Below are 18380 nucleotides of genomic sequence, written 5' to 3' on the forward strand. Positions count from 1 at the left end.
AATGGAAAGTATAAAGTCAAATAATGACATGCAAATAATTTGATTTTCAGTTCTTCTGATAAAGTAACTGATAAATGTGAGTTCTGATTACATATCTGTATGACCAGAAAAATAATACCACTTATTTTCATGACAAATATTTTTGTACTATTATTAAACTAAATATTATTGAAATATTTACCAAAATAATTTAGTCATATTTATTATATATTTTTATAACTGTAAAGGCACATACTGCATTCTCAAATGCACGTTTTAAGCAAACTCAGATCAAATGCAAAGATGGAGTTTGTGAGGAGCAGCATTTATTGTAAACCAAACCACTCCAAAACACTGAAAACACTGGATCATAAACTGCGTGTAAATGAACACTGTGCAGTTCTTCCCTCTAAAACACGCAGCACATATAATGATTGAATTAAATGGCAGCATATCATAATTTCTTTTTATTCTAATTAATCATATCCCTATTTTAAACTAGTCTTTTATATATAATATTAGTCAATAAACGCATCAGATTACACCACTGCAAAGATGTGCTTTTCTACCAAGTATAGCAGAAAACAGACACTCATGAGGGGTTCAATGACCTAGTCAAGAAACACCCTTCACAAGTTTCTCTGAATTATGTCTTTCCACTAAAATCAACCCCTGGAGCTATACTTACACCTCCAGACAGCTCAAAGCCTCAGAAAAGAATAAAATAAATAAATCTTCACTCTTGCCACTCACATCTCTGAGCACACTAAATCGTCTCTGCATCAGGACCTCATTTCCCATGAGCCCCTGCAGGCGTGACTCTCATCATTACCCAGTACTATGAGGGGGTCTATACAGCACAATCCCAGAGGACCACCCAGATCTTCTCTGTCATGTGAAAACCCGCACCACCTAAAAAACTTTGACACAACTATAGACCTCCAACCAAGGTATGATCCAGAGATGACATCTCAGCTATCCCATCATCCACCTCAGCATCCACTCAGCATGGTAGGGGGTCAGAGCACCTGCTTTGATAGAGCTGCATAGGCTTGTGTCGACTGATCTCAGAGCGGTGGCACTGGCCCCAGGGGTCTCCACAAACAAGCATGGGCTTGTGTAGAGATCAATCTTCAATGCGGAGCAGCAGGCACATTGGAGCAGATTACTCCGACACGCCAACACATGAGCTCAGGAGAATGGATTAGATATTCTGGGCCTTGAATCAGTCTCTGTACATTTAGCTTTTTATAGAGTAAGGCAGCATGTTCTTAGGAAGTGGGTCTTTTCATTAGTGATGGAGCGATACACAGCAGCCCCAGAAGTCACACTTAAGTCACCCTTATGAATCTGAATGTCATTGGATTAGATACAAAATATTAAAGGGGTCATATGATGCTGCTAAAAAGAACATTAGTTTGCGTATTTGGTGTAATGAAATGTGTTTATTCAGTTTAAGATTCAAAAAACACATTTTCCACATACTGTACCTTGTTTCTCCTCTATGCCCCGCCTTCTGAAACACGCCGATTTTTACAAAGCTCATCATTCTGAAAAGCGAGGTTTATACTGATCGGCCAGCAATCCAGTGCATTGTGATTGGGCGAATACCTCAAGCATGCTGATGGAAATGTTACGCACCTTAACATACTGTGATGCCCTGTCCCCTTTTGGAAGGCCAAACAAAGTAGTTTCCCTTTCTCAACGAAACCGCGTCACAAACCTAGAGTGAGCGAAGGCCGGCTTGAGTGAGCAGAGGCGGGCGTCTTGAGAATGCCGCGGCTGGTGGATTCTACGAAGGAGCGTTTGTTGGGTTTGCAGCAACCACATGTGACTCCGTTTTGTCCACGGTGAAAGCCGATCCGGCGATCCACAGAGCAAAGTTGATGTATTTTCTCAGCGACCAGCACGGATCAACTCCAGGCATGATGGACATCGGATATAGTCCTCTTTTAGTGGAGCGTCTAAGTGCTTATGTTTGGCAGAATTGTTCAGTTTATGATGGTCACTTGATAAGAAAATTGGGAGAGCCACTTGAATTTCAAGATGGTGGCCATTTTTCAAAATGGCCGACACCTTAATGGAGCAGTTAAGTGATATAGTGGTTTATTTGGTGATACAAGCATGCAAATTGGCATGAGCAGTTTCTTTGGGTCACTTGAAAATAAGCCTTCTACAGGTACTTGAAATTCCAAGATGGCGGCCATTTTTCAAGATTACCACCACCTAAATGGAACAGTTTAGCAATATAATTGTTTAGTTAGTGACATAAGCATGCAAATTGGTATGAGCAGTCTCTAAGGGTTGCTTGACAAGAAAACACTCTCAGCCACTTGAAATTTTTATTTTCAAGATGGCCAACCCCTGGATCCTCAAAAGATAAATTATCCAATAGAAATGTATTGGGTTTTTTTTCTTAAAGGACGATATAGTGTCATTTTATTTTAGATGTTTTAGATTATACTAAAGAACAACTTTTAACGCATCAAAATACAGTTGTGTTGATTTGTTGATTATAGATAGATTAGACAAGAGTGAATATCTGCACTACCAGGGCACACTGGTGATATATCACTGCTGTTAAACTCAGAGTGGGTTTCAATGTCAGCTAAATGTAAAGTTAGCATTTGGGATACTATCTAATCTACCCCAAAACAGTTAGATAGCCGCACCTGAATTGACAGGTGTGCCAGCGCGGGAGATCCGAGCAAAGGTTAATGGGGTTTTAGTTAACCGGATGGTGTACAGATTGCACGGGATATAAAGGGCATTGGATGAACGATCCGGCTAAGTGTAGGGTTAAGGGATGCATTTAGTTGTATACCATACATCAAAGTGCTTGGTAAAAGGTGGTAAAAGGATAAACCTTCGGCCTCTGCCTATACATTAGCTGCAGACATGGCAGAAGCCATCATAACAGTTGAGAAAACTAACTGGGACAGAGGTTTCATTTGTCAGCAGGACACCAAGGAAAAACTCATTCATCCGAGTTTATTCAACAGAGAGCAAGATCGTACTGGTTATGACACCATTGCAAGAAATGTTCCATTATTTCATAAGATCAATGCTCTGCCCATCTTACTTAGTCCAACCAGACTAGATGAAGGTGGTGGCATAGAAAACACATTGACAAAAAACAGAGCAAAATATCATTCTCTTTGGAGAGATTTGTTTTGCTAATGTATGACAGGTCCAGCGATGTCACCACTGTGAACGAGGCCAGGCTTCATCTCTTTGCCAGAAAGCAAAGACAATATGACTTGATCCCACCAACTCAAGCAGCACTCAAAGAGCATGCCAAACGTACCACCTTTGGACAAAAAGTTTTATCAATGATAGGTGGTAAATTTTGGAATAACTTGCCCCTTGTCATACGCGAGTGTCCTTCATTCACCTCCTTTAAAACTCAATTAAAACAGTGGCTCTTAGACAATCAGACATGTACTCACTTTTAACTGTAACATTAGTCATTAATGCAGGGGGGGAATTGTCAAGAGCTTCAAGAGCTTGTAACACTCCAAAGAGAAAGGAACATTTTAAATCGTATCATATGACCCCTTTAAATCACGTGGCATTTAAAAAAAAAAAAAAAAAAAAAAATTTTTTATATATATATATATATATATATATATATATATATATATATATATATATAATTATATGTATAGGAAGAGTTTTATTGCCTCTAGTGTTAATTTCTTTTGGAAACTGCAGTGATATGTAACTAATTGGTACGTATTTCGCGTCTCGATAAAAAGTGTCCCCAGGTATGTTTATGTCATAAGACCAGGTGGTACAAATCAAGTGAGTTTTCTCAGATGAACGTAAAGCAACTCACAGCAGATGCAGAGGAAGAATTTATCCCATATTTATCTCCCACACACACATACACAAACAGTCGTTACTGGTAAATTACCATTAAGAGATCATGTGTGAACACTACCTTTTCAAAAATCCCAGTAAATTCGTTCTGGCAATCATATGGTTGTTATGCAGATGACGAGATTACTCTGAGGTGTTTACAAAGCTCCACGCCTTTTAAATAGCTTTTCTATGTAAATATGACACTAGATGGAAATCTTTGACCACTGCGCCTAAAACTTTTTTCAATGTCATGCTCAAGACGCAGGCCTCTTTTCCATTCATCAACTGTGACTCTGCAATTGGATACTATTATGAGTGTCTTGTGCTCTGATTGGCTAGTAATGTTAGTTCAGGGTATATACAGCAATCCTTAAGTTAAATTTACTACTTTTTAATACCTTTTTTACTACCTTCAGAATTTTTTTTAAAACCATCACGACACTGAATTGCAAGTGTTAATCAGCGACCTTTCTATTATTTACACAGATTTTGACATATATAACATACAAAAAAGAATAGATTTAGAGTAAATAACTTCGTAAATAAAACTTAGTTAATAAAATAAAAAAAACTACATAAAATTTGCAATGTAGAGAATGTATAGTTCCAGCACACTGGCTGGCATTAATTGAAAGTTGATGCATTACAAACGGGCATCTTCTATGAACTGTTGCGGATTCTATGAACTGTTGCGGATTCAAAAACTGCGCCACGAATTTGCGGCAGTGGTGGTGGAGGTGCAGCCTTGCAGAGAGCTGAGATTGGTAGAATTAACTGCTCTCTCCGAGCACGCATTCCATTTTTAGTGGATTTTATATGCGACCGAAGTGCATTAGCTCCCATCCAGTTGACATTGATGTTTTTTTTACACACCGAACAATAAGGCTTCCTGTTAGTGTTGTCACGGTACCAAAATTTCAATATTCGGTACCGATAGCCATGAAAATCCACGGTTCTCTGTACCAATTTCGGTACCAAAGCAAACCACAAAAATATGCTAGTTAAAATTTTTTTTACTTTTTACACTAAAAATAAAACCAATGCCATTCTTTATACTTATTGTGTTTAAAGTTTTTCTACAAGTTATATAATTATGAAAAACAGTAAACAAGTTTCACCCAAATTTAATTTGTCTTTTAATTTATGAAATTTAAACATTTTATTTTTGGTAAATAAAGGGGACTGGCTATTAAAATTAAAACATGGAAGAAATACTGTGATTTATTTCTTCAAAAAATAAAGTTTTTAAATTTTTTTCAACAGTAGTAGCAGTATCACATACATTTTACTAAATAATAGTAATATTTCTAGCACAATGCCCTTACGTAAAAATTTACTTTTAGGCCTAATGAATGCATATTTGTCATTTTAACTGAACTTAAGACTGGTGGTGATGCTTAAGATATTTTTGGTCATTGAGGGTTTCTGTAACAAAATAGTCATAGATCAAATTAATTATTATTAAAAGATAATACTACTACTAATTCTACTATCATACTAATGTATATACAATGCACTATGAATTGATGAGCTGCTGGGTTCATGAATATTAATCACGTTGTCAGCGTTCGGTCAAACTGATTTGCTGAAATCAAAACAGGGACGTACTAAATCAGCGCCAGCCAATGAAATTGCCATTTGCACATTAGCTCCACCCACTACCAGAGAAACCGGTATGTCTTCTGCTTGTTCGAAAATGAATATGAATAATTCTAAATTAACTCCGTTATTTTGACAGGAGAAGACAACAAAGAATAGTTTACATATAGCGTGTCGATTCAGCGTGGTAAGACTCTCGCTCTCTCTCTCTTTGCATGTGTGAGAAACAGCGCTATCAGTAAATCTATTAGAAAACTTGCATTTGCCCATGAAGACGACGATGGTTGTCCAGTCTTTGAAGATATGCCTTGAAGCAAGTCTAAAATAAAACGGAAGCCAGCCACTTCTGTTGAGCGCGCAGTGTTCTGAGATGATGCTGAACGACCACTGAATATGACGTCAGCATCAAACATACGTTGAGACGGAGACGAAAGATCTTTGATTATCTGCCCAGATATGCTAAAGCCCATATTTAAACGAACTGACGCGAACGCAGATAGAATTTCAATCAGAATAGGACACCTGATAGTCTGAAAAAATAATACCTAATTTGGAAAAAAACAATACCTCTGAGACCACATTTAACACTTTTAATGGCCTTAAATTTGACTATTTTGATTTATCACTTTTTAATACTTTTTAAAACCCCGCGGACACCCTGTAGTTTGGTTGAGAATGAAAGCTGCGTTCCTCTGATACATAGATAGGTGAACTCATGGACTCGAACGTGATATCAACAAGGCTGCATCTGAAAACTGAAAAATGCTGCCTTCAGAGGACGCATTTCAAGGTAGGAAGGCATTACGGCACGTCTGAATTCAATGTTAGCTTCAAGGGGGGATGAAATGCTATTTCATGCATACTGAGTTTTTTACACTGTTAAAGAGTTGGATTCCCATGCTAAACATGGACAAAGTTTAAAAAATTAAGTTGTACGTTTGAAGGAGTATTTCAGTTCCAAAAATACTCCTTCCGGTTTGTCACAAGTTTCGGAAAGTTTTTTTCGAGTACGGCTCTGTGTGACGTTAGATGGAGCGGAATTTCCTTATATGGGTGCTAAGGGCACTTCTGCCTGAAGAGCACGCGCTCCCGTATAGCACAGCACTGAGAGCACAACAGACATTCACTGATCAGAGCGAGAGCGTCGCGAAATGTCACAAAAGGAGTGTGTTTTTGGTTGCCAGGGCAAGACAACCCTGCACAGATTACCAAAAGAGAAACAGCATTAAGGGACCAGTAAAACTGCTTCAAATATCTCTGTGTTGTTAACTTAGCTATCAGCGCGTAAGCACATCAAGTAAACAACATGCGATGTTGTCATCAAACTGCACTTTCCACATGTACAGCTTAAAATAAATAAATAAATAAAAAATACAAAAAGACGACATAAAGTGGAACTTAGTCATTTTCCAAAACCTCTAAGCAAATATATACAGTTTCAATACATACCACATAGAGACGTCGTTGCTGCTGCTGCTCTTGTTAAATTTCAGCCTCTGGATCTGATTCTGGATCATAAATATACGCTGAATCTGACTGTTAGCCATGGTTTGTTTTGGATGTTTTTTCCCTCATGGTAATGTCACAGCTTCCAAACGCTCTCAATGCAAAAGCCTACTCGCGCTCTTGATTCTTTAGCTCCGCCCACACGTCACGCCTCCAGTCGGTCGTGTTTTCCGGGAAAAATCGGTACAAACTATCTTTCTCTTATGAATATAATAAAACAAAAGACTTTTTGGAGTTATGAAGGATGCAGTACTACTCTATAGGTACTCAAGATTAACAGGATGTTAAGTGAAAACGAGTATTTCACCCCCCCTTTCAGTTCCTGTCTTCTGAGATGCCTCCATTTGGCCGATTTTTGAAAGCAGCACAGATGTATCCTTCACTGCCTTTGATATTCCACAATCCTGTGCGTTCCATTCTGTGACAGTTAAACCAAAAAATAAAGGAGGAGTCTGAAAGTTGTGGTTGGTGGTCAGTTTGTGTGTTAATGTATGTTTTTAATCAACGTTTTCCACTTTTTATGTCATTTCTAGCGAGACATTAATATTGCAGTAATGAAATATCCACTTAGTTATCACCAAAGCTCTCTATATTTGGATGTAGATCATTAAACCATTACTCTACCTCAGAAGCCTGTCCAAAATCAGTTTCATGAGGTGCCTTCGTGCAAAAAATGCTGCCTGCAAAGTAATTGCCTGATACGGCAGCGAGACAACAAGTCACCTGCCTAAGTTTTCGGATGCAACCTTAAGTGTTTTTAAATGTAGGACGATGAACCAAAACCAGCAAGCCAGAGATCCGGCACAGTGCCAGAGAACTTTTAAACAGATAAATGCAGCCTTGGTGAGCCAATGAGTCTTCTTTCAGAAGCATTAAAAGCATCTTACCTTACTCAAAGTTTTGAATGGTATATCTGTGAGAACAATCTGCAAAACTGTGATTTCACTGTGAAGCCATTTTTCCACTTGTATACGAAACCAACAAACCTTTCTAGCTATCAGCTATATGAAATGTGAAGAAAGTAAATGTGAAACCCTCCAAGTGCAGGGAAATTATGGATTAAATGTTTAAATCACCAATTCATAATACCAGAAGCTCAAATATATCTTTGTTCTTTCTAAATTTTTCTTTCTTTATATCTTTTACTCTGTTGCCCTATCTCAAAATAACCATGCACAACCTCTTCACTTGTGAAGTCTGTGAGGCTGTCTCTAATCAAGGTTAAGTGCTCCTGAGACTGTTCAAGTGTGTTGAGGACTGAAGACCACATGTATATTTAATGGAGCGATGTCTGCTGCTTATCAAAAAGAGGGACGTTTGAGAGGGATGATGATGAATGCATATGTCAAGCTATTAATCAAATGGGGTCTGCAAATCCATCTAATCCTCTTCTACATGTATGTCTATCATATATTTAATGGCGCTGTACCTGTTCTGTGTAAAAAGTCACTCCAGCTGAAATGTGATGCCACTCTGGTCTCAATCCCTGGAAACATATGTAGACATTTCAATAATTACATATATTTCAAAACTTTTCAAAGGCCTTTCAAAAATGCATTTTGCCCCACAACATCAACAAAATGCCATCTGGAAACATGCAGTATTCATGAACTCTACCTTGAGGCTGCACATAAATCTTGCTCGCACATACCTGAAAGAAATGGTCAAGAAATAAATGTTAGACCCCTGCTGGACATTTGTAGTAGTGTAAGATGTGCAAATACATTTTCATGACTTCACTGGTTCATGTTTACTGGAATTTTTTTTTAAATAATAATAATAATTATTATTAATAATTATTACTTTATTTTGACTGATTTTATATATTAATATTACTTTATGAATGAGTTTACCGTTCACATTTTTAATTCATTGATTTTTTTATAAGGTTTTGTGACACTGGAAGCTCTGCAGGTGAAAATAAAACTAAATGCCAAACATTAGAATTTCTCTTTTTATGATAATAGAGTTATCCATGTTCAAAGTTCATGCCCTTGGCTAATGTAATAACCATAGACCGGTAAGAGAAAATATCTGCTGAAAAAAATCTCTGTGCAGCAAAGCGAAACCATAATTTGCATAAATCAAAACCAGTCGAAGTAGAAAAAAAAAAAGACAATACAGCAGCAGAAAGGTAATAAAAGAATAATATGTAAATGGCTGGCTGAGATAAAGTCAAGATAATTTCACCCAGATGGAGGGGAAATTGGCTGGATGTTATCAGTCCTGGGAGAGGGAGACCCCTGGTGTGTGTGCGTGTGACAAAAACAGAGATATCCTGTTTGTCTTGATTCCACGTGTGTAATGTGTGTCTGGGGTTTCATTGGAGTAAAAAAACATGGATATAATGATTTTAATGCTGTGCTTTTACAGGATTGAAGGCAGGATATTGCATTTGTAGCCGCTAAATCCTTTTGTATTATTAATAGCATCAGCTAGAGCAGAAGTCATCTGTCTCTCCTCGTCCTTTCCTCTTCTCTAACCCATTAGAAACATAAACACTGGCATTTTCATTACCTCATTTACTCTATATCCTTTCAACGTGACATTTCTACTACATACACTACAGTTCAAAGTTTGGAGGTGGTAAGATTTTATTATTATTATTTGTTAGATTCCTCTTACACTCACCTAAGCTCCATTGCTTTATCGAAAAAAAACAAAACAAAGAAATGATTAATTACAATTTGAAATAACTATTTTTTATTCAATATATAAAAATTATAATTTATTCCTGTAATGCAAAGCTGAATTATCAGCATCTTTACTCCACATGATCCTTCAGAAATCATTCTAATATTCTGATTTGGTACTCAAGAAACAGTTCTTATTATTATCATCAACGTTGAAAATAATTGCATGTCTAATATTTTTGTCAAAACTGTCATCCATTTATTTTTAGGATTCTTTTATGAAAAGAAAGTAAAAAAAAAAAGTTAGCATGGGTTTGAAAGAGGGAGTGTCTTTACTATCAAGTGTGCACAATTTAATACATTATTCAATGAATAAAAGTATATATTTCTTTAAAAAAATCTTAGTGACATCAGACTTTTTAATATTAGTGTACATCTTTTTTTTATTATTATTTATAAAAAATAAAAAAAAAACCTCATGCACAATGGGACCACAACATTCTATCTTCTGCAACAAAAAAATCCAACACTATCAATTATGATTTCATATTACAGCACATGTAGGGAAAGGGTTCTTTACAGCTGCCATAAGAACCCAGAGCTGTAAACTCTTCTGTAAAATGTATCATTTCTTACCAAGAGCTCCTCGGCACGTTCCTTCAGTTTATCAGTGAACGCCACAGCAAACCTGAGTGTGACAGAGAGACAGAGATGAAGAAATTGAGTTGATATGTTTAACATGTAAAGAAACATGAAAAGTCCAGATTTCTGCACTGGTTTGTGATAGCGAGGTTCGCCACAGTGACTGCGTTCAAACGTTTTCATTTCACTGCAATTGCACGCTTTCCCAGACATCAAAGCTGTCAGTGGCCACCAAAAATCTGTAAATCAAACAAGTCAAGCCCCACAAATCAAAAGCACCGCAATGCAATCCCAGAGTAACACTTAAAATCAGAATGACAAAGAGGAGAAAGATGAAGCTATAGTTGAGTTTTTTAACATGAAAAAAAAATGATTACAAATTATATTGTAAGCATATACAGGTTAAATATATATATATAAATATATACATATATCTTTTTTTTTCAGAAAATACTTGTATTTTAAATGTTAACCTGGTGTTTCTTTGTTTGACTTTTTTCCCCGCATTTAAATTACTCTTTACATAACAGATTTTCAATCTGGTTCTGGCTTTTAAAAGTTCTCTATATTTGTATTTTGTTAAGAAAAGAAAAAAAAAAGTCAAAGTTTGGACTATGCCCGTGTCTTGTATTCAAGCCTCATCATAAAGCTCCCTTTATTCAAACTCACAACACACGAACATACATAAAACATAAGGTCCTCTTTGATTTTTTTTTTTTTGGGGGGGGGGGGGGGTGTTAACAATGGTCTTGAATAAAGAAAAAAGCAGACTTGTTACTTTTCCAAATTATTGCAACTGAACCCCAAGGGTTTCCTTCCATCTCCTCTTCATCATCCCCTGTCCGTCGTCTCTCTTTCAGGAGATGTGAAGGTTAGTCAGTAACGGCAGCAGCAGGGGGTCTTCTCTGGGAGATGTGTTTGAAGTGGAGGCTCTTATCATTCTTATGCTCCCCAGTGTCAATTATTCCCTTAAGACTGTCAAAAGGGTGTTAGGCTGCCTGTACTAATCAAACAGATCACATGAATCTATAACACCTGGCTAATGAATTGAAACCAAAGCTGGCAGGCTTTGGGTACAGATTCAGTCTATTACAGATGAAAAAGGAAAAGAAATACCACACAATACCTGCTACTATCAAACTTTTTAGTCCAAAGGCCTATTGGAGCATCTGCCGTTCAAAGTTTTGGGATAAAACATTTAAAATGTACTTGTCAAAATTTAGATACATTATGATTTTTATGGTATAGTCACACCTGTCTTGTTTGGTTCAGTTGAATCGATCTCAAATTTGTTTCCCTCCTTGTTGCAGACTTTTTTGGCAAGTGTGAATACAGCAATCGCACTCGGCTGCGGACCAAACAACCGCACCGAGACCCAGCTGAAGAGGATCCAAACGAACTCTGGTATGGTTTGTTTAAGGTGTGAATATGAACTGACCTCGATCCGACCCAACTGCATAAATAACGCACAGAAACAGACAGCTTGCACATGTAGGGCTGGTTTTTTTTTTTTTTTTTGCAATTTCAATCACTTGTTTTCAAACCGCAATGCTTAAAAACGCATGCAAATGATGAGTTTTCTTGACCATGGCGCACACCAACGTGATGTGAGCGTGCTAAATGGACTAAAGCTTCCTGCAAAAGCTACAATGTATATGTTGGGGGGTAATAAATTAAATTAAATTGATAAACTAGTGTTTTCTGAGTCAGGATGTGACTTTTAAAAAGAAGAGCATCTTGGATTACATAATGAACGAGTTCTTGTTTTGGATTTCAATGCTTTTGTTTTGTAGTCATTTAAAGCTTTCTATAGATATATTCAAGGAAATTATTCACTGATTTTCGATTCATTATTGTGAAGCGGTCCTACTCAAGACTGAGGTGGCAAGCACATCCTGTTTTTCTTTTTTTTTTTTTTTTTTTACAAAAGCACAATATTTTGTTGATATTGTGAGTGCACACAAATAAAATAGACCCTTTACAGTTCAGAATGATGTATTATTCTTACCTTTATGGGTAAAAATAACAGCATATTTAATTCGTTTCCACTGATGTCCTGAAGATTGAGATATGCTTTTATATCTAAAGAAGTCTTTATGACAACATTGTATGAAATTGCCTCATATGATGAACATAAGTTTCTTCATATTGCATTAGTATTTGATAACACCAAATCAGTAAAAGAACAAAAATTGTGCATCTCCATGATTAGCCTGTTTTTGCACTTCCTGTTTTCCCTGCTCAAGAATTTCTGTCCAATCAATATATGACTTTACTATACGTGTAGTTTTGTTTACAATTTCTGGTTCACTTGCAAAAAGGCCAGTGCGAAAGTGAACCACATCAAACAAACCAAAAACCAACACCGTATTTGGTCCGGACCAAAGCAAGTGAACTAGTGGACTTTCCTCGTGTAAATACACCACTTCAGTGAAATATTTGTACAATTTGAAATAACTGTTTTCTATTTGAATATATTTTTTTAAACCTAATTATTTCTTCCTGTGATGCAAAGCTGAATTTTCAGCACCATTACTCCAGTCTTACTCCAGATCAGTGTCACGTGATCCATCAGAAATCATTCACAATATGCTTATTCCAGACACTTTATCCAGAACAGATTAGAAGACTAATTAAAAACTAATCTTAAAAGAAGAGATTAACAACATACTAGTAATCTTACATAATCCTCTTTCATATTGTTCATATACAATTGAAAATCCTTTACTTGCCTGTCGCTCCAAAACTGCCCTACTTCCTTAGAGCACAAACTTTTTGAAGAAAGATGACTCGAGATTTTCAAGTGTCAAAAAGATGCAAAAGCACCTTCAAAGCATCATAACTTGTCCATAAAACTAGTTTTTTGAAGTCAAGCCATATGAGTTTTTATGTGGGAAACAGACGGATTAAATTTTCAATTGCATGAACAAAGAACAACCAGTACATTCTTTAATATCTCTTCTTTTGTGTACCACTAAATAAAGGAAGTCATACAGGTTTGGAAAGTTGTCATAAATGTGACCCTGGACCACAAAACCAGTCTTAAGTGTAAATTTTTTGAAATTGAGATTTATACATACGGTAATCTGAAATCTGAATAAATAAGATTTCCATTGACGTATGGCCTGTTAGGATCTGACCATATGTGGCAGAGATACAACTATTAGAAAATCTGGAATCTGAGAGTGCAAAAAAAACTAAATACAGAGAAAATCGCCTTTAAAGTTGTCCAAATTAATTCTTAGATAAGCATATTACTACTCAAAAATTATTTTTTTTTTAAAGGAAATTTACAAAATATCTTCATGGAACATGATCTTTACTTAATATCCTAATGATTTTTTGGCATAAAAGATAAATGGATCATTTTGACCCATACAATGTTTTTTTCCACTATTGCTACAAATATACCCCAGCGACTTAATACTGGTTTTGTGGTTCAGGGTCACAAATGACAAAATGTTCATTTCTGGACAAACTATATCTTTAATTATATCAGACTAGAGCAGAGAAGCAAGATAAGCGTCGACTTTCATGAAAGACCGAGTAAATTTGACCTGGCCTTGTGCAGAACTTCCTCCATCACGGCTCGCTTGTGCTCATCTTTTACGTCCTCGTTGACATCAGTCCCTCCAAACACCACCCCAAAAGGCACTCCAGCATCTGCAGAGAAAATGAAAATATGCAACAAAGACAAATCCATTATTTCACTTATTCACCTCCACTGAAGTTCAACTTTTAAGTCCTTCGAGCGAGTGAAGTCTTTGAGGCATGAAACAGTGTGTTTATCTTTGCCAGAGGGAAAGTAGTCATCCATAGAGTGGACATTTCGGCCAATGACTCACAGGAATGCTGTATCTGAGGGTGGTGAGAAAGAAGTAGCCTTCAATCTGAACAAGACATTCTGTGAGTAAGGATGCACAATTTATCAGTCAGTGGTCAGTTTTCTAAATTAACACCACAAACAGAGGAAACTGACAATATATCGTATGATAACAAATCATTAAAAATACTGTCAATGTTGGGGTAGCATGATAATGGCATGGTATTCTGGTATATACTATGGTAATAAAATGAATACCATCTTCATATGCCATAATATTTCAAATAATACCATGATGTATGGTACAAAAAACAAACAAAAAAAACAGTAATACCATGGTAATTTTTTGTACATGTGGAATTTAAGTCATGACATAAAAATATATATTCGCTATAACTATGCATCTAAATATAAGGCATTGATAATGAATTAAAAAATAATAATTAACTATGCATGACTGTTAAAATGACTGATATCGAAAAGCCAAAAATAATAAGTATACTGGATTACTTTTTGTGTGTAAGATCACTGCAAAGGTAATCTAAATGTTAAAATAGGCAAATTAAATATCCAATATTTGGTGATAACAAAAATAAAACACTAATAATGGCTGATAACTGACATGATGGTATCAATATAATGTGCATCACTAAACAAAATACTACTATAAAACTAATTGTTTAGTGTGCAACTTCCCTTTTATCTATCACCAGTAAAGTCATAAATTGTGCGATAGAGCTCAATAGTGGAAAGTAACAATAATCTGACAAGATCGATGCATGTACAGTATGCATGTGTACAGGCTAGGCTCTGTGGTGCTCCACCTCAGTATAAAATCAATTGCATCTACGGATGCTCTCACTAATATGGTGAAAACAACATATGCATGTATTTTTGAGAGGCCGGGGACGTGTCACCTAAAAGAAGCCTGCCTCCTTTGAAAAGATGAATGGCCAGCGCAGCTTCGAACCGCGGCTCTTGCGTCATCAGGGACGATACATCAGAGGCAGAGCTGAACCCTCTTGTATCACACAGTACACAAGTATGTCCTGCAGCCACGATATGATTCCTGCAACCCAAACACACACACTTATTCCTCTGTAATAAATTGGCTCGGAGTCAAAAATATTCAAATCTTCTGTGGCTGAATCATAGCACAGTGATTTACTACCATGGTATTTCGATCTCCAAGAATACCATGATTTTACCATGGTACATGTCCAAAACATGGTTACTTATTTGAACAACAGCGCCAAAAGAAAACATTATGTGCCTTATTCAGTACAGTTGGTGACATATAGTTTAGTACTTTGACTGAAGATGCTAAATCGCTTTAGTTGAAAAACTGATCGCCTTACAGGGTTAAATGATAAGCTCTTTTGTTGACTTGAGAATCAATAGAGGACTGTTACTTCCTGGTTTCGCTAATCAAACAGCAATGTTACCTTATTCTTTCGGCTGTGGTACAGTTCCCTGTTTTGGGACTGTTTGGGGCTAAGAAGAGCACGCGCATTTCAGCGTGCGACGATAAAATGCTGACGCTAATACAAATTGAGAGCTCGCCTGCCAAGAGACGGACAATACTCTCCTGACCTGACTGTTCATGTCATGTTGTCGCGTCAGAGACCAGCCTCCCGGACGCAAGCACGGGCACGCGCACACGCTTACACATACACGCGTGGAGTTTATTTTAGCACTAGTCCGTTTCAAATGAAGACCCTCCGGAAACACGGAACTATAGTGTGCGAAACTAAAAAGATCAAATGTGACACCCAATCATATCTAAATATATTAGTGCGTAATATCAATAATAATTTAGAGTGCACAGGTTCTGTGTGAATGTGTAGAAAGCCATGTAAATGTTAGATAGTAATTATAGCCTACATCCATGTACATAGATAGAATATAAATAAATATATAAATAAAGAACTTGAAATGGTAATATGTATTAAAGCTGCAGTAGGGAACTTTTGACGCTCTAGCAGTTAATAAACAGAACTGCTTACGTCTTGCGGAAGAACAGTGAAGCCGGAACTACTTCTCTCTGTTTATGTCTATGAAGAATCACAAAGGTACTGGGTTACTCCGCCGCGGTATCCCCGAAGCAATCTAAAATAGTCCGAATATAAACACTTATTATAGGTGTACCCTAGTGATTCAGGACAAGCTAAAAACACGGTTTGGAAAATGGATTCATTGTGTACTCGCTTATTATGTTCATTTTTCTACATTGTGAACACAAACAAAGTTACGGACCGCAGCTCAGATTGGTTGTTTTTTACCGGGAGCGCATGACTTTCTGCAAATGGCAATAGGACCACTGGGAGGAGCCAGAGGAGCTTGATTTTTTTCACAGATGATCTGTCTCATATTCTACTGTCAGGACATAATGACAGGTTTAATAAATATGTAAAAAAAAATTTTGTTACAAAAGTTCCCTAAAGCACCTTTAAAATGCTGTTTGTCAAATTACCACAATATCAATATTTAATACAATCTCTTTAAACTTCCTTTCGCTAAAGTAATACTAACAGTAAAAATGTAGAATTTTTTTTAATCTAGCTTTTTTTTTAAGTTCAAGGCTGCATTTATTTGATAAAAATGCAATAAAAAAAACATTTATATTAAGTAAATAACTGGATTATATTACGGTTTAAAATCCTTGTAATCAGATAACATTTACTTTTTGGATTAGGATTTTCACAAAATGGCAGTAAATTTATAGATTTTTTTCTTTGGAAAATATCATACTATGTGTACCATACCATCTACTTCTTCTTAATATAGAATGGCCATATAAATGTCACATCAATAAATATATGCCATGGCATAGGCACCGCTATCCCGAACATCAGGACCCCTGAACATCATTGACTCGTTCTGCCTCGATAAAAAATAAAATAAAATACAAAATATGCGTCCCGGGCTCCCTCTCCCTCGTCAGGTCCTTGGAATCATCCTTTCTATTTTTAGCATTCAGTAATTTTATCTTGATTGATTTTTATTTTCTAATATTTTTTTTTTTTCAAGAAGTCACACATTAACTTAAATGAGTAATCTAGTGCATTACATTACTCACTACAATTTTCTTCATGTAATTTGTAATTTGTAATCAGCAAATTTGCTATACATACAGTGCCTTGCGAAAGTATTCATACCCCACCTTCATGTATATTTTTATGTTGCTGCCTTATGTTAAACTGCTTGAAATTACTTTTTTTCCCACATCAATTTACACACCATACACTATATTGACAAAGCAAAACACACTTGTTTTTGTAAAATTATATATATTTATAAAACTGAAATAAGTATCGTATAAGTATTCATACCCTTAACTAAATATTTAGCTGAAGCACCTTTACAGTCTCAAGACTTTTTTGTATGATTTAACAAGCTTTGCTCATCAGCATTTGGCACCTCTTCACTTCTCAATCTCTGTCAGGTTGGATGGTCATAAAGCCAAGATTAGTAGAGTATTGCAGTGATGTTTGTCCTTAGATTCCTCCTTTCTCCTGATCATGGAGTTCAACTAGAGTGACCGTCAGGTTCTTGATCACCACACTAACCATAGCCCTTCTCCATCAATTACTCAGTTTGGCCAGGAGGCCAGCTCTAGGAAGAATCCTGGGCCCTCTTTTATCAACAGTGCATACATACAGATGTGCGTAATGAGTGCGTAAGCACAGTTTCACGCAAGGTGTGTGATCTACTTATATGTAGGAATGTGTGTAAATATAAGGACAAAATATAGAACCTTTTCTACACATTTGTTGATAAATGAGGCCCCTGGTTGTTTCAAACTTCTTCCATCAAGGGTAACAGAGACATGCTTCTGTGACCCTTCAATGAAGCAGAATTTTTATCTGAACTCTTCCCCAGATGTGTGGCTTGACGCAGACTTACTTTTGAGCTCTACAGGCAGTTCCTTTGACATCAGGGCTTGTTTTTTTCTTTGATATGCATTATCAGCTGTTGAACCTATTAAGACATGCATGCCTTTCAAAATCTTACCCATTCAATTGAATTTGCCACAGGTTAATTTCACTTGAAGTGAAGAAACACATACGTACAAGAAATAAGAATGCTCCTGAGCTAAGTTTCAACTGTCCCAGATAAGGGAATGGATACTTATGCAATGGAATCATTGTGAAATTTGCAAAGATGTTAAAACCTGCTTTTTGCTTTACCATTAAGGTGTATGGCGTGTAGATCTATCTAGGAAAAAAGTAATTTAAATCAGTTTAACATGAACGGTGAAAAAAAATGAATGCTTTTGCATGAATACTTTTGCAAGGCACTGTATATATTCATTGTCACTGATATACATTGCA

At 36.4% G+C, this 18380-nt stretch overlaps 1 protein-coding gene across 3 annotated transcripts in view; it reads right to left on the reverse strand.

Moving 5' to 3' along the window:
* The window catches only part of glt1d1 (glycosyltransferase 1 domain containing 1), a 36011-nt gene extending 20276 nt beyond the window's left edge, over positions 1–15735 (reverse strand). For 2 of the 3 annotated variants that reach the window (XR_003292649.1, XM_026269877.1), the window contains exons 1-6: positions 15492–15732; positions 14964–15115; positions 13781–13886; positions 10218–10269; positions 8566–8599; positions 8378–8434 (exon numbers count right to left, since the gene is read on the reverse strand). Coding sequence is in view for 2 of the 3 variants with exons in the window: in XM_026269877.1 (XP_026125662.1) it covers positions 8378–8434; positions 8566–8599; positions 10218–10269; positions 13781–13886; positions 14964–15115; positions 15492–15559 (469 nt within the window). In the remaining variant the exon portion in view is untranslated. Of the gene's footprint in view, positions 1–8377; positions 8435–8565; positions 8600–10217; positions 10270–13780; positions 13887–14963; positions 15116–15491 lie in introns of all 3 variants that reach the window. The other variant, XM_026269878.1, reaches the window with a different exon arrangement.
* Positions 15736–18380: the final 2645 nt, after the last annotated feature.

The sequence above is a fragment of the Carassius auratus genome, chromosome 8 (assembly GCF_003368295.1).
Source record: "Carassius auratus strain Wakin chromosome 8, ASM336829v1, whole genome shotgun sequence".
Taxonomy (NCBI): Eukaryota; Metazoa; Chordata; class Actinopteri; order Cypriniformes; family Cyprinidae; genus Carassius; species Carassius auratus.